The sequence below is a fragment of the Lissotriton helveticus genome, chromosome 7, assembly GCF_964261635.1.
Source record: "Lissotriton helveticus chromosome 7, aLisHel1.1, whole genome shotgun sequence".
NCBI classification, from domain to species: domain Eukaryota; kingdom Metazoa; phylum Chordata; class Amphibia; order Caudata; family Salamandridae; genus Lissotriton; species Lissotriton helveticus.
Window position 1 is genome coordinate 288520544 of NC_136068.1, and position 23916 is coordinate 288544459.

General features: G+C 41.6%; 1 protein-coding gene across 1 annotated transcript in view; it reads left to right on the forward strand.

The window, feature by feature from the left end:
* Positions 1-580: 580 nt before the first annotated feature.
* Positions 581-23916, forward strand: part of LOC144769047 (BPI fold-containing family B member 4-like) — a 103737-nt gene continuing 80401 nt past the window's right edge. The window contains exons 1-4 of the mRNA XM_078653042.1: positions 581-716; positions 861-1425; positions 2699-2803; positions 13569-13712. Of these exons, the coding sequence (XP_078509168.1) occupies positions 581-716; positions 861-1425; positions 2699-2803; positions 13569-13712 (950 nt within the window). The remainder of the gene's footprint in view (positions 717-860; positions 1426-2698; positions 2804-13568; positions 13713-23916) is intronic.

The following is a 23916-nucleotide window of genomic DNA, read 5'->3' on the forward strand; positions in this document are numbered from 1 at the left end:
ACGACGCGTTTCACCTTTACGGCTTGATCACGCTCGTCAGGCCGATAACCACAGCCATTTTTAAAATCCCAAAACACACCCTATGTGCAAGTCATGTGACAAACAAGGTGAATGAGGAGGACATCTTAGTCTAGTCAAAGATCTTAACTGAACATAGTAATTCATCAAGCACAGTATGATATATTAAACAAATATAGTTCAGTATATATACTGAACTATATTTGGATTTATTGCAAACGCTGGGTGTCCAGGTCAACTTCTTTATACAAGAGGTATTTTGGAGAGAATATATATATATATATATATATATATATATATATATATATATATATATATATATATATATATATATATATATATGTTTATTTATTTATTTATATATATATTCACACACATATTTTTTATTCTTTTTTTTCGCCTCCTTCTTCGTTATCGTTTTTCTAATCCTGTGCCCATTATACTTGTTCCTGTTCATAGCTTCCCCTTGTATGGTAGGCCTTGACCTTATGGACACATTGATTCTTCTCTCCTCTCACACTACTTTTCCTATTCTGTCTTTTTACAGGTGTATAAATTCAAGATGTTCAAGATTTGGCGTGTGGTGCTGCTCTGTACTTTGCTGGCTATGCCTCAGGGTGCAACTGGTGTCAAACTTAAGTCTGCTGCAGGTGCTCCAGGTGTAGTCCTCCGGGTGGGCCAGAAAGTATTGAACGGTGGTAAGATGCACCTCTACTCTAGTCAATTGCCAGTGAAATAGCTTGTTCATGTGAAAGAATGAGTGCAAACTGTTTAAAATGTATGATTTTAAAAACAATCATTAACTGGTATTAATGAATATTCAACCATGTCATATCTTTCAGCTGTTTCCGGTTCAATGAAAGGGGGTGCCCCTATGAGAGCGCCATCAGGGAGATCTCCAGGCAGTGCAGGAGCAATGGTTGGTGGTGCTCAAGGTGGTCGAGGAGGAGGGGGTGGAGGAGGTGGAGGAGGTGGAGGGTTACTTGGAGGAGTTCTTGGTGGTGGTGGTGGTGGAGGTTTACTTGGAGGCGTCCTTGGTGGTGGTGGTGGTGGAGGTGGAGGAGGCGGCTTGCTTGGGGGTGTTCTTGGAGGTGGAGGAGGTGGTGGTGGTCTGCTTGGTGGAGTCTTAGGTGGTGGTGGTGGTGGAGGGGGACTCCTAGGTGGTCTCCTTGGTGGTGGTGGAGGTGGTGGATTGCTTGGTGGTGTTCTTGGTGGTGGTGGTGGCAGCGGTGCTCGTGGTGGTGGTGGAGGAGGAGGAGCACCATCTGGCTATGATGAACCACACATTGACGGAGGAATTCTTGGAAGTGGTGGTCTTCTTGGAAATCTTTTTGGTGGAAATGGAGGTGGATTGCTTGGAATTCTTGGCAGTGGGGGAATACTGAACACCGTCCAAGGACTCCTTGGGTAAGTCAAGCATTCTAGTATTGTATAATACACTGGCATTTAAACAAAAACACCTTTCACACTGTGCCCATATAAAGCCTAAGCTTTTTCATATACCTCCAGTTCTGCCAAAACAACATTTATTCTTCTTTTAATTATGTAGTTTGAAGCTGTACACATTCTAGCCGTAAATAAAACTTCAATCTAAATGAAGTCTATTAGTTCATATTTTGTCATTAGTCTCATTTGTGTGACTTGCAAATCAAAGTTAGCATTTAATAATTATTTCACAACTTAATTGAATGTTTTTCTCAGAATTTACCTACACATGCAAACACTGATGACGTTCAGTAAATGCAGTTTGGTATTGTAAGGTATTTCATCACCCTATGTAAGATGGTGCCTTGAATAACCCAGTCAGGTTGCACGACTCCTTTATAGCATGTGCATTAATCCATTCATCTGGAATATTCACTTGAAGAAAACAACTTAATGTGTTGTTTACACATATCACTCTACATTTCTCTCTTTACATCTGTCCCTCATATTGCACTTAACTCCAATATGGCCACATCTCAAAATCTAGTAGTTCTTGTAGCATTACCATTGAGTGTATACATGAGGGGGCATATTTATCAAAGGTTTTATGTCATCCTTGCCTCACACATGGGGGCTCAGGGCATTGCAGAATCTAGAATGTGCTTTACCAAGCTACTCAAAACTACCTTGTGTGGTTCTGCGTGGCTTGGTAAATATGGAGTAACTCAAGTCAAAGCAAGTTGCTTCCTTGCGTTATTCTGCCCTGGAAGGCATTCCATAGGTGGAACTTGGGTGTTCCCACGCATCAATCCATGGTTTCTGGTGCATTTCCAGATTTAACATGAGTGGTAGACCTGGGAATACATCAAAATGCTAATCTTTTCCAGGGGAGGTGTAACAGGGAAAATATCTTTGTTTCTCCTAATTTCAACTCTTTCTACAAGTGCTGCATTTTCTGTAGCACATGTAAAAAGAAGAAACTTCTTAAAGGATTTTGTTAGTGCAGGAAGGTGTCCCTTTCTGCATAAAATCAATCCTTCCTGTGAAGCAGGCACCCTTGCAACATAGTCAGTCCTAAGGTTTTTAATAAAGTAATAGTCTGTTGATATTTTAGAACATATCAACGTTTTGATCACATTTTAGTAAATCACATTGATATTTCAGTACTTATTCTTTTACATTCTGTGCATCAATATGTCTGTGTTAGCTTTTCCAAGAAAGTGTACCTCATAACGCTTCTGCCCATATTCTATAGGTTAAGAATTGTCGATCTAACGCTCCCAATAGTGTCACTCAAGCTCCTGCCTGGCATTGGAGTGTACCTGAATGTATATACAAGAGTAGCCATCAATGGCAAGAGGTAAGAATATTGAAAGAGCGACACCTATTTATCTTGCTATTCAATTCAATTTCCAGTCTGTTTCAATGAAATGAGAAGTGGCAAACCTTAAAGTGTTTTTTGCAAAGATATATGTGCCAACAGCTCAAAGGGATATTACTATAAAAAGGAGCAACTTATGGATGTATGATACACAGGTTAAAAAGCTGCTTTAAGTCAATAAGCACAAATTGTCTAACACATTCGTGAGAGTGGTTGTGTATGTGGGCATGTGTTTGTCTGTGTGTGCCATAAGCCATCCTAAATTTCATCCTAAATTGCCATTGTGAACATCCCCAGAGGTATGGCAGGGAAGAGGGCAGGACGATTTCAAGTCAATGGGGCACACAGTGTCCATAAAAACAGGTATCCGGTCCCGAATGTAATTTTAATACGTAACTGTTTTGAAGAAATTCTTAGCTCTAGGGTGTTTTGGTCAGGGATTTTCCCTAAAAGGGATGACGGAAATGTCTATGATCACAACACCCTAGATCTGAGAACCTCTTCTAAACAGACCTTGTTCTAAAATTACTTTAAGGACCAGATAAATGTTTGAACTCACTAATTTTAAGGGAAGTATATCTTAGTCCTCCTTTTCTCCGAATCCCACTTTAGTGTGTATGAATGTGGCACCCACCTATTTACTTGTAACCTTTTTGTTATTAACAAACATCTGCAAGCAAGTTTCCAAGACTGTTCTGCACACAAGTTACAATGGGAACGTTCAGGCGAAATAGCTGTACAAGGTAAGAGAAGGAACAATCATCACCCTAGTTTTCACAGGAGTGCAGTTGGAAAAGCAGCTTTTAGGGGAAATTGTGTGTCAATGAGAAAAGACATGAAAGCTAAAGTTTATCCTGAACTGGAATGTTTTACACATATTCAGAGAATAGGTACATTTAGAGTTGTGTAAAGAAATGAGCCTGTTGATGTGGGGAATTTGCGTCCGACAGTATCCAGATATTTGCCTCCTGTCACTCTCTGACTCAATTGTTACATAAAATAGAACAGCGCCTAGGACAAGTCCTGTGTTATACAGTTTTATTGACACCTCAGGTAATTATGCTTGGTTTTGCTGATCAAAATATGTCTGAACCTGAGCGAAAGTTGCTTTTTGTTGCAATGACTGCGTTGAGTTTATATCTAGCCACAGTTTGGCTGGATCCCGTACCCCCGACTTTACATGTATGGTTTAGTAACTTCTTAAGTATTTACAAATGGGAAATATATGTATTTAAGAGAAGAGGACTCAGGGTTCGGAGGGAGGGTGAGCAGATTTGGGAACCCTTAACTAATTGGCTAAATTCAGAGTATTGATAGTCTTTTTTTATCTCTCTTTTTCCCTGATGGACTAAATTATGTTTGTATGTATATGTATGTATGTATATTTTTGTACTTGTATTTGAAAAGAGGGATTTTATTGCCATTTGTCCTCTTCCCCCTGTAAGGGCACTTGAGGGGTGGGTGGGGGGCGGGGTGGGGTATAAGTTTGAAAATGGGACCTATGATATGGTTGCATTTTAAGTTTATTATCTTTGCTTGTGTATGATTGTTTTACATGTCATATTTCCTAATAAAAAATATTTAACCAAAAGAAAAGAAATGAGCCTGGGCAAAATTAAAATCCGTTGGCATAATTAATGGTATTCTGGGGAATTTCTTTTACAATTGTTACGCAAAATTCCTTGATTTACGCCATTACACCAGTCCCACAATTACTTCATCATTAGCAATAAAATTATACCATGCAAGCAAAGCAAATTACCAGAATGTGAATGGCTATTGTTCACGGCAGCGCTGCTCTTTGCCCTATTTTCTAGCACAAAATGCATCTTCGCATCATAATTTGATGCAAGGGCGCATTTCACTATAAAATATAGTGCTAATTAATTTTGTTGCATTTAGCTCTTAAATTCACTTAATTCCCACCAAGATGTCATTTACCACAACCCTACTACTTTTTAAAATTGAAATCCATACACCTTAAACAGACAGACATTACTCTGCGTTGGGAGGAGAAGATTACCATACACACCCAACAACTGTTGTGAAGTTGTAGTAACTTAAAAGATTCATAAGCAACGCCTATTTTCCATAATCAAGCCTAAACTGCATAGGTGAGAAATGTAGGATAACTGGGGGTGGAGTGTTTTTAATGTGTGACTTAAACATACAACATCAATTGGTACCCGACTAAAGGCTTGTCTGAGGTAGTGCGTAAAATGACATCTCAGAAGTGAAGTACGTAACAAGCCACAGGGAAAGTGAGAAAATGTTACTCTGTAAACGTCCCGCAAAAGGGTGCAGGCATGGCAGGAGGAACATGTAGACTTTGCTCTCCAACAGAAGCCAGACAATAAAAAAAAATGGTTGCAGAACTAGTATTATGGGGAAAAATCGGGAGTATTTTGTTCATTCAGAAGCAGGCTAATGTATCTGTCCTTCGCAACGGTATGTTACACACAACCCAAACCTCGGCGAATGACATTAATCCAATATCATAACATACACAGCCAAGTGATAAATACATTTAGCCAAAACAGAGAATTATGATCAAGGACATGGAATTATGCAGCAGAGGAGGACTAAAGTATACGGCAGGGTTGACCAAATTTTCTGGCAAGAAAAGACATTTTTTTCTGAGTAATGTAGACATTTTTGACCTTGATGACTCTGTCTTGGAAAATATCCTACCTTATTAGTACCAATTCAACACCCAAACGAAGCAAGAGCAACTGAAAGATGACCAGATTTATGACTTCTCGTAAATCTGGAAATGTGTCAAGTTGAATGGATGTTGCGTGGGAACACCCACAGCAACACCCATGGAATGCCCCTTTCACGCAAAGTTCTGCTTGTAAAGGGGCCTTATTTACAAGGACAGGAAAAGCCATGCAGGGTGGCTTTTCCTTTCCTTGTAAATATGGGGCAGAAAAATGTGCTGCTGGTGCGTCACAAATAGTAATCCACTGGTGGCACTCAGGGCTTCTAAATAAGCCCCAAAATCATTTTGCTAAATTCTGCAGTTTACACAACAGATTGTAGTGTAGTCCCTATTATCCCAATAGGCTCTGCGCATTGGAATAATATCTTCAATAGTATAGATGTGGGACTGTGGTTAACTAGGTCTTCTACTGACGATATTAGACTTAAAGTTATGTGTGCCAGCTAGCTCAGAGTTCACTAGAAACTTTCTCGAATAGGCAAAGAGGAGTTTAACCTCCCTGGATAGACAAGAAGGGATTTAGTTTCTGACAACCATAGAACATGACAACTTTGCTCTCCCCTAATCAAGAGTATATCTCCAGAGTTGTGTGAAAACAAAAGACAACTTATTTTACTCAGTCAGTACGTGCATTCTTAGTTTCACCAGTTTGTAGAGAAATAAGAGATGGGCGTGTTTCAATAAAAAGATGTTATTTATTGATCAGTCTCTTTTCTCATACAAGAGAAATGAAGCGCTATTATTGCAATACTTATAGTTAAGTAAAGTGCATACAGTAAAAACAGAATTATAAAATAATACTGTAAAAGCATTTATATGGTTTCTTAGCCATATGATACTTAAAATGGATAAAAGTTATATACATATATACATTGACTAAACGTACTCAACTGGTGCTTCTAATTACGCCTACCCCAGTGTACCTGACCTAAGCCTAATACGTGGGCGGGAGTAGATAAGTAGCAGTTTAAGTTAAGTTTATTTTGCCAAGGATCTGATTCAAGAATTCTCTGTGAGGGGTTATTCAGTTCAGTACCTGGGATTTAGAAGGCTGGAGGGCTGGTATCTCAATCTCAGGACTCGATATCCCAGTTGCCCGCAAGGGCGGCTGGAAACGCCAGGGCTGGATTTCTCGGCAAGAGAAAAGGCAGCGTCTCTCTCTCAGTGCGTCAAAAGGGAGGGGCAGCGTCCGTGGGCTTCCTGCATCTGCTGGGCTCCTCGGCAAGTATCGCTGCTCCAATCTCGTCACCACCGTGTGTTTGCTTAGGGCAATGTCGGTAATATTTATACCTGAAAGGTGCCGAGATTGACGTAAGGATGGACATAAATACGTCAATAAGGATGTCATAAGAACTGGTCGTTCGTACATTCTTTACTGGAGTTCTTGGTTAAATCAAAACAATAGCTGCGGGGGATTTCCCAGGTTGCTGGAGGTTTGATTTGTTTTGAGAACTCGGTATGCTTTCTATGGGGGCTGGGGGAATAGTGCTTGCCTAATGTGGTAGCATGCGCCATGACCTAATCAGAAAACGGGTTTCTGTGCCGTTGTATGGCCACTATTGATTTATTTAACCGGACAAGGGTCAGAAACAGGAATATTGATACAGTTCCCATAGGAAATACATCACAAGATGATGAATTATGTGGCAAACACATCAAATACATATTTATGTAAAAAAATCAGTAGTCATAAAATCACATTATTTCAGTGGCTCTCATCATGATGTATTAATACAAATAATAATTCGAATAACAAAAAATACATCCTTAGACACTGAATCACTGTAATCAGGAGGATGGATCAGTGTGTTGAATGCCTGTCTGTTCGGGAGGTCATGAGTTTCAGTACTGCCAAAGCAATCTCTGATCCATACTAAGTGGCTTAACCCCTTGCATGCTGGTGACGAACCCCAGCCGACACGCTCCGCGGTGCTCGTGTGCTGATGACGGCTGGGGTTCGTCACGGCCCGCCCTGTTCGTTTGTTTACCGCACAGCGGCGGAAACGGGCCAGCAGCGAAGGGGTTAATAGATCACAATGAATGATGCTACAGGGCTTTGAAGAGGCAGAATTCCCCATTTAAAAAATATTTAATAAAAAGTTGCTCATATTGTTAGTCTCAATTAGATATATAAGTTTCGAATTCAGTGAGGCGCAGGCAAACTACAATGCATGTTCTCATAAGGCATTTTAGAAGTAAATCATGCTATCTATGTACATACACTTAGAAAATAGGCCAAGGAAGAGGTAAAAGGGGGAGAAATGTTTTTCTGACTCCATACAGCAATTCAAAAACACACGAAGACACCAGCAGAGTGTGATACCCATTTCCAAGCCCGAACATATGAAGGATTGGAGATGTTCCACAAATATGTCCATTATTTTATTTATGGTCCAATGAATTTTTCAAAACCGTAAATGTTTTTTGGGTGCTCCAGAAATCTTCAAATGTAAAGATTATTCTACCCACACATGTCTCTGGACAACATTGCAGACAGGCTCAGTAATAAATGAGTGACTAGATTTGGGGAAACATCCTTTACGACGCAACTTTTACCACGCAGTGCCTTTACAACGCAGGTTTTTTAACGCAAGTCATTACAACGAATTGCGCTGGGGGCCGCTCTAGGATAGGTAATAGTTTATTTACTATCCAACACCTTCCCTACTATCCACAGGGACTGGAGTTGGAATAGTAAATTAAACTATTCACTATCCAGCACCCCCCAACGCAAGTCGTTGTAACGACTTGCTTTGAAAAACCTGCGTTGTACAAGCATTCGTGGTAAAAGCATGCGTTGTAACAACGTACATCCCTAGACTTGTCATAGGATAGCATTGCCCTTGCACCTTGCAAGGTGACACAAGGGCAATGCAATCCTTACGGCAACATTTACCAAGCCACGCAAGGCCACCTTGTGTGACCCTGCATGACTTGGTAAATCTGGAGGAATACAAGGCAGCGCAAGTCACTGCCTTGCATCTCAATGCACAAAAAAGACATTATATAGGTGGAGTGTGGGTGTTCCCAAGCATCCACACATGGATTTTTGCATATTCCCAAATTTATCAAGACTGGTAGACCCAGGAATGCATCAAAATATACACCTTCCTGATAGAGGTACAACAAGGAGAAATATCTTTATTTCTCCTCATTGTTTTCTCTTTCTAAGTTTTCTGCAAAGTGGCCAGCAAGCAAGCACGCTTGAACTATGGTGCAAGGGTGCCTGATTGACACCAGGCAGCCAAAAGTGTGGCAGCTTAAGGATTGAGGAGGATTGAGGAGAATGTGCCATATATCGATGAATATGGTACATTCCTGCCATCTTGTTTGACGCAGCACATCAAGTTGTCTTGATGCATTGCATTGCATCAAATTTTGATAAATCTGGGACCAAATATATAGCTTGCATTCTTAAAGGAAAACCAAACATTCATAGATTTTATTTTCATGACCCAAATAGGGCCTGCTTAGTCTCATATTTCATAGGAAGACAAAAATATTGAAGGTAAAACTTAATGGATGTGCTCCAGGACAATTCAAGAATAATAATCACTAGGACAATTCAATGTAGTACCCACTCTTTAAAGCTGTCACGTGTCATTTTCAATACAAACAATCTCCACAACTGAGTCATCATCATCGTTCCTTATTCGGTCCCATGATCAGCAATCTATAAAAGCACATTATAAATACCAAGATGAAATAGTCGGATACAAAATGTACACTCTCAGGAACAGGCCTAAGCAATTTCATGGTACGTCAGTTATATGCAGGGTGCATCTAAAATACATGCTTAGTAAAAACAATAATAAGAAGAAGCAACAATGCATTACATCATTAAAATCACTGACCCATTCCACACAATAATGGCTCAACAAAGACATATGGCCCAGGGTCATTGTGGGAAGTAACCCCTCTAATCACAGACTTAAGACAGACAAGTTAGGATGTTGTCTTAAGTTTGTCTTAAGTTTGTCTTACGTCTGTCTTAAGTCTGTCTTAAGTCTGTCTTAAGTTTGTTTTAAGTTTGTCTTAAGTCAAACTTAAGACAAAATCCTAACTTTACTACTACTAAATGCCTTCTGTGAATACCAAAAGTAGTAAGTTCAGGATTTTGTCTTAAGTTAGTCCTGTGAATCGCCCCCACATGGTCTTGAGGGGCGGGAATCTAGTTGCATGAAGTATGATTTGGAAATATTGATTTTGAAATTCAAATCTCCCATGAACTGGGCAAACGATGCTAAAATGGTTCATACGCCCCTCTCTGTCCTAGCCATCAGGACGGTATCATCTGAGTAAAGCAGAACCGGGAGGCCACGCCAACCAATCCGAGGGTAGTCAGTAATGGTCTCCAATAGTGTTTTCTCCAAGTTGTTAAAATAGAGATTAAAAAGAAAAGGGGCCAATATGCAGCCTTGACGGACCCAGCTCCTTACAGGGAATAAGCGTGATGCCCGTTATACCGTGCCTTACTTCCTCCTCCAGGATGACTAGTTTGGCATGAGTACCCCCAGTGTTGGGTACAGGGGAACAAGGCCAAATCTCTTTTGAACATAGCCTCAAAGTGACTGCACTGATTTTCGGTGATGTGTGCTTCTAAAACATTGGCGGCCTTCTCACCCAAGATGGGACTGTTTATAATACGTCAGAACTTGGCGCTAGACTTATGGATTATAGCTTCCATGAAGTTGTTTCAAGCTTCTTCCTTCAAGGCCCGCTGTGCTTGCTAAGTGCCAGGTTGTACTGTTTCCTATGGATCTTAACAGGCTCAGCATTCCTCGGGGAGGATTGAAGGACTGATTTCAGCCTTCCGCGTGCTAGCGAGCAGTCAGAGTTAAGCCATCTGGCCCCACCCCCTCTTGATACTGGGTAAAGGGACAGTCAGTAGGTCTGCAACAGAGCCGGACATTAGGTTAAAAGCACAGATAATCGCCTCGTCAGAATGGTCCTGGGCATTCTGACAAATCAGGAATGCCTTCCGACGTTTTTCCGTTAGGGATCTGCACATGATTCTGGGATGATCTGGCCCCATCTGAGTCGTCTCCCACCATCTGTTGCCCATAAGCCTCACCTCCTGCTGCCGGTCTTTTCATATCAAAGGAGGGCCAGGAACCTTTGATACATAGGGGGTTGTAGTCACTGTAGCAACTTGCTATTATTGTGATCTCCGAGATCAGATAATAGAGAGGGGTAGAAGTTAAGATAAAATCAATAAACAAGGGTTCCCTTCCCTGACCCTTGAAAGTTGGAATGAGGTATCATCTACTAGGAGTCAGTTTCCCTATAGTTAGTTGCAGGTTCAGGTCGCAGACCAAAGTGTCTAATTTCTCCCCCTGCCTACAGTGTTCAAAATGCAAGCCGTCTGCTAGGGGACAAGAGGGTTCCTCACTGGCTCCTGGCCCCTCTTCCTTAAGGCTCCACTTATATGAGTGTTGAAATCCCCTACCAGGACTATATTACCTGATATTCGTGACAAAACCTTATTGTTCATTACAAAGGCACTTAAACGGGTAAAGTTACACAACTCTGGAAGGAGAGAAGTAGCATTATAGAAGTTCAAGAGTGTTAGGCTAAAAGACCCTGACAAAAAGGTTAATGCCTTAAGACACAGGTTATCCGTATTTAGTACCACAAAGTCACCACATAGACCAAGAGAAACATAAACTGCAAGACCCCCTTTAGCACATCCCGCCCTTGGCGGGGTTGCGGGAATACTAAAAAGCTCGTAACCCTCCAAGAAATGGGTGTTGTCAACGGACCAAGTCTCTTGGAGACAGATGATATCATGTCTTTCAATAAAAGTTAACCACCTTGTGTTCAAAAACTTGCTTGCCAGACCGGCTATGTTCCAAGAGATGATATTAAAGGAGTTGTAGTCTGTGGTAGGATGGTGACAATTAATTTTATCCGGCTGGACCTTTGGGGCCGTTTGGAGGAGCACATTGGAATTCCTTGAGCCCTGGTCACCCAGTCAATCGCATAGATCCAATTGGCTCTGGGGCTCAAATGAGTTGTGTAGAGCGAGCATGGGTGGTTGTAGAGGCGGCTCCAGTAAGGTTGGGGTCACAGGTCTCCTCAGAAGTGACTACCTAGGTGATGGGGGATAGAAATAGCCCAAGGGAAGTGTTCTTATGGAGGAGCGGGGGCCTGTTCTCTCGCCATACTTAGCAGCATGTAGGATCCTTTCTGTCAGATGTGGGCTCCTGAAGTTTATGATTACGCAGTCCCCGTCACAGTTCTTTTTCATGCCACCTATCCAAGCCACCCTCCTGACCATGAGGATGTCCCTTTCCACTCTAAAACCCAGGGAGGTGCGGATGTTTAGCCAATGAAGGACCGTATTCTTAAGTTGAAAGAAGTCCTCTGTGGTGGCTGGCTTTAGGACTGGCAGGTTGCCCAACACCACTATGTATGGTGTAAGTGGATTGACGATGGACCATGGGGCCCTCTGACCTGGTTGGTGGCGGAGAAAGTTAGAACATCCTCTTCTGCACCCATCGCTCGTGAAACTAGTTCTCTCCGAGGGTTGGCCTCTGGTCTGAAGGGTGGTGGATGGCAGGACCTGTCTGTGGCCCACTAATAGAGGATGACAAATGACCGGTGCTTGCAGGGGGCCGGGAAGGGCAGTGGCCCTCACTGGATGGGGAGGGTTGAACACTAAGAGGCCTATTAGTATGGTGGGGCAAACACCCCGCCATGCATCCATGAATGACATCCGCCATATTATTATGGCTGGGTGGTTTGTGGCGGATGGGAAGACCGTCCGCCACATTTCTGCCCATCAACGGGTCAACTAGGCAGAAAAGGGATCTAACATGGTGGCAGTGTCTACAAGACACCGTCATCCATATTAGAATGCTGGCGGAGATGTGCCTTTCCATGTCGGCGTTGCCGCCATGGAAAGGCATGCGTTCTCTGCCAACGCGGGCCCATAGTGGGCCCCCAGTTAGTTGGGTGGGTGCACGTGGGGGGTACCTATGGTATCCCCTGCATTGGCATGGACAAAGTGGCAGGCACCGTACGGTACCTGTCACCTTGTGCATGCCAATGCACAACGTGCATTCCCAGCATTGTGGTGGGCACTGCTGTGAGCACCATCTGCCGCAATGCTGGGAAACAGGGGATGCCACGGTGGCGGTGGCATCCTGATTGCAGGTGCTGGACAGCCGCACCCCTTTCAGACGGTCCTGCATTCCCTTACAGTGGTGGGCGGACTTTGTCCCCCACCACCGTAATAGACCCCTAATTGTCTTAGTTAGGACAAATCTTTCTGAGTAAATCCTTTTGTAGCTAAAAGTAGTACCTCTTCCAAATGTACAGTACTAAGGGCCAGATTTAGAGATTGGCAGACAAGATAGTGCATCACTAATGCAACAGGGTAGCTTGCCTCCCACATCTACAGTTTGATGACCTCATTTAGAAGTGGACAGACCTTAAGTATTTCGTGGACAGAGGCTCTGTTCACTCGGTTGACAGAATACTTCCTCTGACAGACTGACAGAGTAGCATTCATCAGAGAAAGGACATTACACCACCCAACCTATTTATGTGGATGGTATAATGTCTTTTTTTCTATCCATCAGAAAAAAATTGAGAAAACTCCCAAAGCGTGTTGATCATTATTATTTCTCTGTTTGGGTGTTTGTTTCTGAAAAATAAAAAAATGGAAAAACATTGGTGAACTGGATTAAAAACTACCACAAATATTTTGTATACTGAAAGGAACCACTGTGACAATGGTTCCTTTCAATGTTCAGAGATGACTGCTGGGCCAGCTGCAATCATCTTTAAATTTGACAGATGGTAATCCATCAGGACGGTGGAGGTAGTGTCGTCCGCCACCCTGACAGATGGAGTTCTATCTGTCATTCTCATAGTCGCACCCTATGTTTTTAAATAAGATGTCAAAAATGTAGGTTTTAATTCTAATTGTATTTTCCTTTCTTGATCAGCCCAGCAGCAACAGATAATCTGTCAGTGGTAACAGATAACTTTAATAAAGCTTATATTTTTCTTCAGCCTTTTAGGATTTCTTGACATTGATGTTGAGGTGAATATAACTGCAAAGACTAGACTGACCCAGGAATCTTCTGGGGTCCCCAGACTTATCATTGAAGACTGTGAAATGCTTCTTGGCGGTATCCATATTGGACTCCTTAATGGGTAAGTGATACTGTGCTTAACCCCTTCGACGCTCATGACGAGCTCAGCTCGTCATGGAGTTTCCATTGACTTCAATGGAAATTACATTGGAGCACAAGCACAGGCTCAGCATCCAAGTGGTTAACTACCACAGAAGGTAATACATTGGATACAGCTTTTCTGTCCTTCCTTGAACTTTGTTCTCTTCTCTCCTCTTTCCTTATGTGATGCAAACCTAGCATTTTTTTAAATACATTTTTTTTTTTTTAATTTCTTGGTTTATTGCCAATAAGTGAATAAAAAAATGTGGCAACAGATCAAAAACCAAGCAAAAAAAATTTGTTTTTTTACCGTTTTCAGCTTTCATACTTCTTCACTTTCAACAGTGGTCTGTATGAAGCATCATCATCAAACAGTAGGGAAAACAATCAATGTATTGTGAAAAAAAAAATGTACGCAGTAGATCATAACAAATATGTCATACTGTGCATTCCACTCACTAAAGTTTGTTAAGACTGGCTCGCTGACAGGCTACTACCCAAATGAAATCTGTATAATAAAACTGTTTCTGATATTTTTATATCTGATGCAAAATGTCCAACAATTATGAAGCAGTCTTACATTTTCAACACACTTTTCTAAACATCATCCCTGTTAGGCCAAATGATGTTTAAAATGTTCTTGGTCCATGTATAAAATACATAACAAACAGTGCTATGTAGAAATTATTGTAGCAGAAACAATAGGGGGCATTTTTTTAGTGGTTAAGAGACTTCTTAGATGCAACTTAAGGCTGCTGGTATTATAGTGCCTCCATTGTGTTTATCTGTAGTAATAGAATGTAATTCTCAAATGTTTTATAAATGTCTTTCCTGCAGTTAAAAATAGCCTTTCATGTATAACGGCTTACTGTAGAAAATACCCCTAATCAGCCGAATAATGTCTCAGAAACACATAATCCATTGATATGCCAACATACTACCTCAGTTTCTTATCCTGTATTCTCCTTAGAACTTTGGTTCTAGAAATAGCAGATGTGAGTTTGGCAACTTTTAGGTAGTCTCGATTTGAATGTTATTTCTATGTCATTGCACTCTTTCAATCCTGTTTGACATCTTAAATCTATTCCAGAGATTTACAGAATTTATATTTACCTTTGTATTAACAGTGTGGACATAAGGGGCTCATTACGATGGCAGACGCATTTCGTCTGTCCGCCATCTTTTCGGATTGGAGACCAGCCGCCCATGAGGCGGTCTCCCCACAATCCAAATTATGATGCAACCGTCATCATGGCGGTCGCATCACCTATATTTTGCAATGTGGCAGGGATGCGTACAGCAGCCCCTGCCACAATGCAAAATTAAAGCACTTGTATATCCCTGCACTACATGGAGGGCATGCACATGGTGCAGGGATGTGCCCCCAAGTGGGTGCCCCCCAGTGCCCCTGACCCAGTCCCAGGGATCAAGGGGGACCCACTACAGGTCCCAAAATCCATTTCCGCCATTTTTTTGCTTCAGTTTGGCACCCGCAAAATAAATGGTTGAAAGGGATATCCTAATCCCTACAACGGGGCCTGCATGGCACCGCCGCAATGTTGGGCTATGTTACAGTTCCGACAGGCAGTAGGAAAAGAACTGCCTTTCAGAACCATGGCGGACGGTCTTTACGTCCACCACGCATACCCAATGATTCCCCCCGCCATCATGATATGGCGGGGGAAAACAGCAGTATTATAGCGGAAGACCCGCCACCGACAGGCTGTTGGTGGCAGGCCTTCAGCCATTTTAATGAGCCCCTAAGTTCTGATCTGCAGTTTGGACAAGTGATATCTTGATGGGTGTTTTTGATTACATTTTCAAAGACAACAGCTTTACAATCTGATGCTTCAAGTAGAGGAATTGTTCTGAGTTGATTTCAGTGCTAGACGCGAATTCACAATCTTCACAGTTATGGTTCAATTTATAAGTTCAAACAAATAATTAATTAATATTCACATTCATCATTTCCCTCTAATAGTCCTAGCCTTACCATTAATAATTCTAGAGCATCCTGCCAAAGATTTTGAGAAAACACTGCTGATCCAGTACAGTCATCTGTAAGTTTTCTTATTCCAGTAGCAGAATGTATAATATTTCTGTCACTTCTTAATTCTTCAAGTAAACTTCATAGTTGTGAAGACATTCTTTTATCTACTTTTTCTTTAATAGCATTTGTAAAATGAGGCAAATGAAACAGTCCATTTAACTCTGCATTTGCATAATAGTTCACTCAGATTTATTATCAAAGTGATAGCCTTCTATTTCCACATTGTGCTGTAGTTTTCTTTTCTTAGGTCATTTTTATTTTTGCTCATCTTTCTGTTCAGCTCTGATAGACTGCTTTGATACTTTCCGCTTTGGACACATCAGTTTTTCAAACACAGCATATGGGTCCAAATTAGGAGCATTTTGACCTCTTAACCGATTATACTCTCTTACACATTTCACATCAGCACTTACTTTTTTCTCTACAAAGTCAATCAGAAATAAACCAGAACATGTTCTAATTCGCAGCATTATAAGATTCCTTCTTTGAATACACAACTACCAATATTAACAAGAGCTGCACCTACACTTAAACCTTTAAATTTGTGGATAGTTACTGTATATGCTAAAGACACTGGGAACTGTTTTCGCTGGGCATACATGGAAGAAATGTGCAATGCTTCTACCAATCTGCTTACCTTCACCAACATCATCAAATTATATCGCTAAGTATTCCACGTAATTTTTGTTTGGATAATTAATAAATACCATAATTTTACCCACTACGCCATTCACTAGCCCTTCTTCAAAACTTAAATCACGACGTAAGATTACATGACAATATTTACAGACATGCAACTAACTTTTTCTAGTCCTGCAGTTTTTGACACAGACTTTTCTAAAATATTTAATTTTGCTTGCAGTTTTTCTGTTAGTAGCACCGTAACTCCTTGATGTTCCATATTATCATTTGCTCTAATTTTGATGATCTCTTCTTTTTCCAGTTACAATAATTGTTCATTGAATTTACTACACTCCTCAAGAGTTGGCATCAAACAAACAATAGAGTTCTCTTCCTTAACAAAATTAAACATTACTTCTGCAGCTGAAACATTACTTGGGAACAGATTTTTGATAAGACAGGTTTCAAATATTCTCTTTCCTTCTCTTGTTAGGACTCCCACTGGTGTGTCCTTTAGTATATCTCCATAATGCATATCTGATGTTTGGCGCTTATTTTTTATACAACTCTTTGTATTGAAAGTTTTCCCAAATGTTTACATTTCCAATACTTCCAAGTGAATTCCTTGTTTCATTAGGTAGTAGTTTCTTGAATGCAGGTTGTCCTTTTACTGGAGTAAGTGGTAGCAGGTCTCCAAAGACTATTAAGGGCCTGATTACGATGCTGGGTGGACTTCAGTATGCCCAACATCGTCCTATTCTTGGAACCAAAATCCAATCGGCGGTCCTGACTGGCTCATTACAATGCGACCGAACACTGTTCGGTCGCATGCTCCCTTTTTGCAATGGGAGCTTGTGGTACAGCCATACCGCAAGCTCCCATTGAGAAAAGGGAGATGCAGTTCCTCACTGCACCCAGTGGCCAGCACTGCAAGGTGCCTGCCACGGGGTATAGGAATCAACAAGGGGGGCACGATAGGTGCACTCTCTGCCCCCAACCATAGGCTGCAAGCACAATGGGACCCTGCTGGGCTACTCAAGCATGCTTTCCGACATGGTTCCATGTTGGACAGGCCGGCAAGGAAACCATGCCTGAAACCGTGCATCGTAATCTCAAGGGTGGCAAGGACCACCATTGAGATTGCTGGCCGACTTTCAAAGGAACAACAGACTCCTAGAGCCCATCGGAAGCCAGCGGAATGACCCACTGGTTTACTCTTCTGACCACCTAGATCATAATTAGGTGGTCGGAAAGTAAACAGCAGCCCAATTATGATGTGGCCCTTAAGGCTCCGACAGTTGGTTGAAACCAATTTCGGACTGCATCGTAATCGGTCCCCAATTATTTTCCACCAAAAAGCAAGTTGTAGTCAGTTTTTATTATTTGCTGCATTCTTAAATGTATAAAAGCTAGGGTTAGGTTTGACACCTTAATGACCTCATCAATGATTAGTAGCTTTAATTTCTTTAATACTCTTGCCTCTTCATGACAAACATCATCAGATAATTTCATGTATTTTAATTTGTTGTCATGCTCAACAGGCGGCAGCATTAATAATCAAATTGTTTAAGGGTAACCCCTTTAATATTATGTGCAGCTAAGCCTGTTGGTGCAGTACCTACACACTACAAATTGGAATCTGTTGTCCTCTGTAAATTACTTTTCGGCAAGTCAAGAAACATTTTCCAGTTCTAGCTTGATCACTTATATAAAGTGAAACTGGTTAATATGTAGAAAATGCTCACTTGTTTTTCTCATGCAGAAACCCATGTTCTACTTTACTTTTTATGTCTTCAAGATGTTCTTTCTGATCTGTATTCAATTGCTGTATTAGCTGTTCTAGAGCTGAAGTTTTCTTGCTGCATTGCATTCTCCATCTCATTCATGGCTATTGCACCCTCACTTTGAAGAATTGGATGCCCATGAGGATCTTGACCTCCAGGTGCTGAACTTTGACTGCTCTGAGAACTCTCTCTTGTCATCTCAGCAACAATTGTTTCTTCTTGTTCAATCTCAACTCTCAACATTTTAAGATACATTGGAAACACACAGCACTCATTGCTATCTTTCACAGCATTAAATTAGTCTTCATAATCGTCAAGTTCTCCAAGGAGCTCTCTTTCAGTTCGCCATGTCATAAACAACTGTAACAAGGCTAAATAGAAAAACTGTCTTTTGTCTTGAGTTTGGCAACTTAGCTTTCAATGGTTGATTAACCGCTTTGTTGCGGTGCATATTTCCCCGCTGTGCGGGCGAATTCTTTGCATGGGCAAATCGGACGGCCCCCAGGCGTCTGACGCATAAATTTCCATTATGTCTAACCAAACATCCGTTACATCCAACCACATCAAGTTTTCCTTTTTCTATGTTTTCAATGATATTATTTCTGAATGTATAATGTTGAAGGATTTTATAGAGACACATCCTTTCCAGATGAGGACTTCTTATTCTTAGATAGTAAATAGACAGCATTTTACTCTTCAGAATACATGTACTGTGTCACTCAAATTTTGGAAGATATTGAATTTCAGGGAAAGACTTCAGTACTCTGTTATGAATATTAGCAAACCCTAAACTCGCCCATAGAACTCCTCTAAATTAAAAAAAACCAAACTAGTAGAGCTTAACCGGTCTATGCATTCATAACAGCCTATCTCTCTGTGAGAAAGCATTTTTAAACTAAAACTTTACAATATCTTTGTAGGACTCTTTTTCACTGAAACTCCTCCCACATCTCCTTCATCTCAGTTTTCTCAGAATGTATTCTATAGGACTTAATGTACCGAGCAACAGCAATTGAGTTGTATGCAACAAGCTATACATGAACTTTTTTATTCCACGTCTTCAGAATTACAGGGTTGTAGTCGTCAATGTACTTAGAGGCCTCTGTTCTTCGTAAGTTGTATGTATTTTTGGGTGATTTTCTTGTAGTATTTTCTGACAGTATTTTCTGGATCTATGATTATGGAATCGTAGATCTTGATGTCTTATTATTTCATCACCACTCTACTTTGGGATGGAGCAAGTTACATACTGTTCAATAAAAGACAACACAAACTCATCACTGTCTGTTCCAAACTTTTGGGCACCTTTTACTCACAACAGCATGTGAATATGGGGAGCACCTCTAGCTTGGTACTCTTTACTCCCCCCCAAAAAATCCGTCAGATCACCAAGAGGAGGTTTTATTTTGCTCAAGATGAAAGCCACCATTGCTTGTAATCTGTGATTAAAATATCGGCAAACATTTGCAGGGTGCAGTGAGCACAGTTCTCCTGGCATCTTCAGATGAAAGTCTTTTATATTTGAATAGGTCTCCTGCAAGAATTCCTGGGGGCATCCCATGCATACTCAGCACAACTGAGCATCAGAAACCAAGTAGGTGCTCCAAGGTTCCTCAACATGCACTTGAGTTCTCCATGACGCTGATACCATTATTCAGCAGTCCCACATTGACATGCCATTAGGTTTATTTAAATAGATTCCAAGTGATCATATTTTTCTTGAACTTTCTTCAGAAATTCTCTTGCTGATATTTTCAGCAAATTTAACTCCTGTTTATAAAATGTGATTCTCAGCATTTGTGACGCCAGACAAGTCACTCTTAAATAATAGGTGAAATATATACGGAATACACTGACGGAATCTAGGGTCTTTTGAGAAATGTCTAGTAGATCTATATTCAGTAGCAGGTATTTGCAGAGGCTGGTCATCATGGATCACTGACATAATATCAACTACATAAATATCCCCATACACAAATATCTATACAACAATATCGAGATCCAAAATATCGACATCCTGTCTTTAAAATGTGAAATACGAAAATATCCCCAAAAATAATATAGATGTTAAAAATATTGATGTACAAAATGTCAATTATTTTATATATAAAAAATAATGTTAAATAAATTAAATAATAAAATTAACTTAAAAAATATTTAGATGTAATGTACATTTTAACAAATGCATTAAATACATTTAATTTAAAAATGTGTAAAGGTACACATATAACATGTAATATATAAATGTGTATTTACTGTAAAGCAACTAATAAACTAAAAACTTTAATTTCTTTTAAAATATTATAAGTATATAAACATTAGCGAATATATATATATACATATATATATATATATATATATATTTATATATATATATATATATATATATATATACACCTATAACATTAAATCTAAAAAAAAACATATTATATCAAATAAATTATATAAATATTATAATTTTTAAACTTACATTTTGTACTCCATTGAGTGCAACAGTAGGGAAAGTGTTGGATAACGGAGAGCTAAAAATTACTATTCCCACTCCAACTACTGCAACAGAAGGGAAAGTGTTGGATAGCAGAGGGGTAAAAATTACGATTCCCACTCCAGTGAGTGCAACAGTAGAGAAAGTGTTGGATAGTGGAAGGGAAAAATTACTATTCCCACTCCAGTGAGTGCAACAGTAGGGAAAGTGTTGGATAGCAGAGAGCTAAACATTTCTACTCCCACTCCAACAACTGCAACAGTAGAGAAAGTGTTGGATAGCGGAGGGGTAAACATTACTATTCCCTCTCAAGTGAGTGCAACAGTAGGGAAAGTGTTGGATAGCGAAGGGTGCAAATGTACTATTCCCACTTCAGTGAGTGCAACAGTAGGGAAAGTGTTGGATAGCAGAGGGGTAAAAATTACGATTCCCACTCCAGTGAGTGCAACAGTAGAGAAAGTGTTGGATAGTGGAAGGGAAAAATTACTATTCCCACTCCAGTGAGTGCAACAGTAGGGAAAGTGTTGGATAGCAGAGAGCTAAACATTTCTACTCCCACTCCAACAACTGCAACAGTAGAGAAAGTGTTGGATAGCGGAGGGGTAAACATTACTATTCCCTCTCAAGTGAGTGCAACAGTAGGGAAAGTGTTGGATAGCGAAGGGTGCAAATGTACTATTCCCACTTCAGTGAGTGCAACAGTAGGGAAAGTGGTGGATAGCAGAGGAGAAAAAATTACTATTCCCACTCCAGTGCATTCAACAATATGGAAAGTTTTGGATAGGGGAGGGATACACATTACTATTCACACTCCAGTGAGTGCAACAGTAGGGAAAGGGTTGGATAGGGAAGGGGGACAAATTAGTATTGCCACTCCAGTGAGTGCAACATTAGGGAAAGTGTTGGATAGCAGAGGGTGGAATTACTATTCCCACTCCAATAAGGGCAACAGTAGGAAAAGTGTTGGAAAGCAGAGTGTTAAAATTAATATTCCCAACAAAGTCAATTCAAAATAAAAACAAAACAAAATATCAACTACAATCCAAAAATTGTTATTAACAAAAAATAAACAAAATTAAATAAATATTAATAATGTCATAAGATAGAAACATATTATAATGGTAAAATAATCTAAAAATTACCTACAAACCTTATTTTATAAAAACTTTGCAAAGATTTAACAAATAACCATATTTAATATAAATTAATTATTGCAAAAAAATCAATATTTTTAATTTTCTACCCTGTAACACGACAAATTTTAGAACACACATCTAAATTTCTAAAAAACAAACTGTACCCCCATAATTAAAATAATTAATTATTAAATAAACAAATATTATACATTAAAAACCAAATTAAATGGGGGGCATGGCTTGGCAGACCAGCACGGCGGGCATGAGCTGAGTGCTCTCCCTCCAGCCCCACCCTGATCTTTATTTTATCCTGCCTCATCGGCGCTTCTTGTGGTCCCTGGGTTGCCCCGCTATCATCACCAGTGGAGCCCTGCCCACCCAGCCTTGTTTGGAGCCGCTGAGGGTCTTGTAGGTGGCGGTGCAGTGCTCCGCGGTGGCCTGCTTGTAACGAGGACGTATTTGGAGCTGCAGCGTCGCCCAGGTTTCTTTGCCACATTGTCTTGCCAAGGCAGCTGCCGCAGAGGGGACGTGACTGGTGGTGGTCGGGCCTCGTCTGAGGCCTGTAATGCAGGGTTCACCAGGAAATATTAGCGGTCCTGCGGCCCCCAACTGGGAGAGCTGACGTGGCCGGCGGCCCGCTCGGGACACAGTCTTGAGTGGAGGAGACTTCTAGAGTGCGGGACATGACCGGCTGGCTGCCATTTTGACGTCTTGACCCGGCCTGAGTGGCTCCCAGTGGAGAGCAGGCCCCCTCGGATGGTTGGAGTGTCTGCTTGGTGGGCACCCAGCGAGTACAGCTGTCCTGCCAAGGAGGATGGTTTGGTGCCTCCCGCCCCCTCTATCCCCCTTCCCCCTTTTCAGTAGGGGTTTGGCTCTTTTGGGAGTTCAGTGGTCTTATTGGGCCACAAGGGAGGAACCAGGTGCAGGTGGTAGTGAGCGGGGGAAGAACCTGCCAGTGGGTCACGTCAGGGTGGTCCACAGTACCCCTTCCCTTCTTCTCCGCCCTTACAGACTGTCCAGTTGTTTTGGCAGGTTATCGGCCGGACAGCGAGTGCTCCGGGGGTTGCGACAATCTGCCTGGCATTGCTGTGATCAGAGTAGCATGTTGGAGACGTCGGCAGCCAGTTCAGGTTGCGGTGGGGAGCGCGGCGGGCCGGTGCCTCTTGTTTCTTGTTAGGGCCCTGGCTCTTTCTCTCCACCCTCCCCTCCTTTTGAGTGATTTCTTTGGGGGCAGTACCACTGGGGGTTCGGCGGCGGTGTCAGGCCACAGGGATGGTTCCACGATTCAGAGGTTTCCCACGGCCGGCCAGGCGTAGGGTGGTTTGGGAGGTTGCCGGCCCAAATGATACCGCGAGTGAGACCCTAACCTCCATCTGAACCGCTACGCATTTCTCACCTGGGGGGTTTTCTACCAGGATTAGAGGTGGAGATTAGGCCATTATGTCCAGAGACAAACCAGGCAGTGGCTTATCTAAACAGAGTGCCATGGACAAATTTATGGGCGCTGCCCGGGATGACTCAAACTGCTGTACCAGATAATGCGGCCCTTACGGCTGCCATTACATAATCTAGAGACACCTTGGAAGCCAAGATCGAGGTGGTCAGCTACAATGTGATGCTTCTGCGTCAGGACCTGAGAAATACGGTAGCCCGCATTACAGAAACAGAAACAAGGATCTCGGGCATGGAGGATGGGGTTGCCACACATCAGCAGAAAGTAGCGTCACTAGAGACCACCCAGCAGGCCCAAGCATTGAGAGTGGAAGACGCAGAGGGGAGAGCGTGACGCAATAACCTGCGCTTTGTTGGTTTTCTGGAGGATTGCAAGAAGGGGAATATAGTGCGATTTCTCACTGACTGGCTCAAGAGTTGGCTCCCCGCTGGGGAACTCTCGACCTGCTTTGTTGTGGAACATGCACACTGGTCTCTGGCGCAGAAGCCCTCTCCAGGCGCATGTCCGCAGCCCGTCATCGCCAAGCTCCTTAATTACCACGACAGGGCCACTATCCTGAAACAAGCCAGAGCTAAGGAACCATTGCTGTTTATTAATTCACGCATCTTAATTTTGCAGCAGTGGTGGCAGTCGTTCCTGGCCGCTAAGGCCCGCC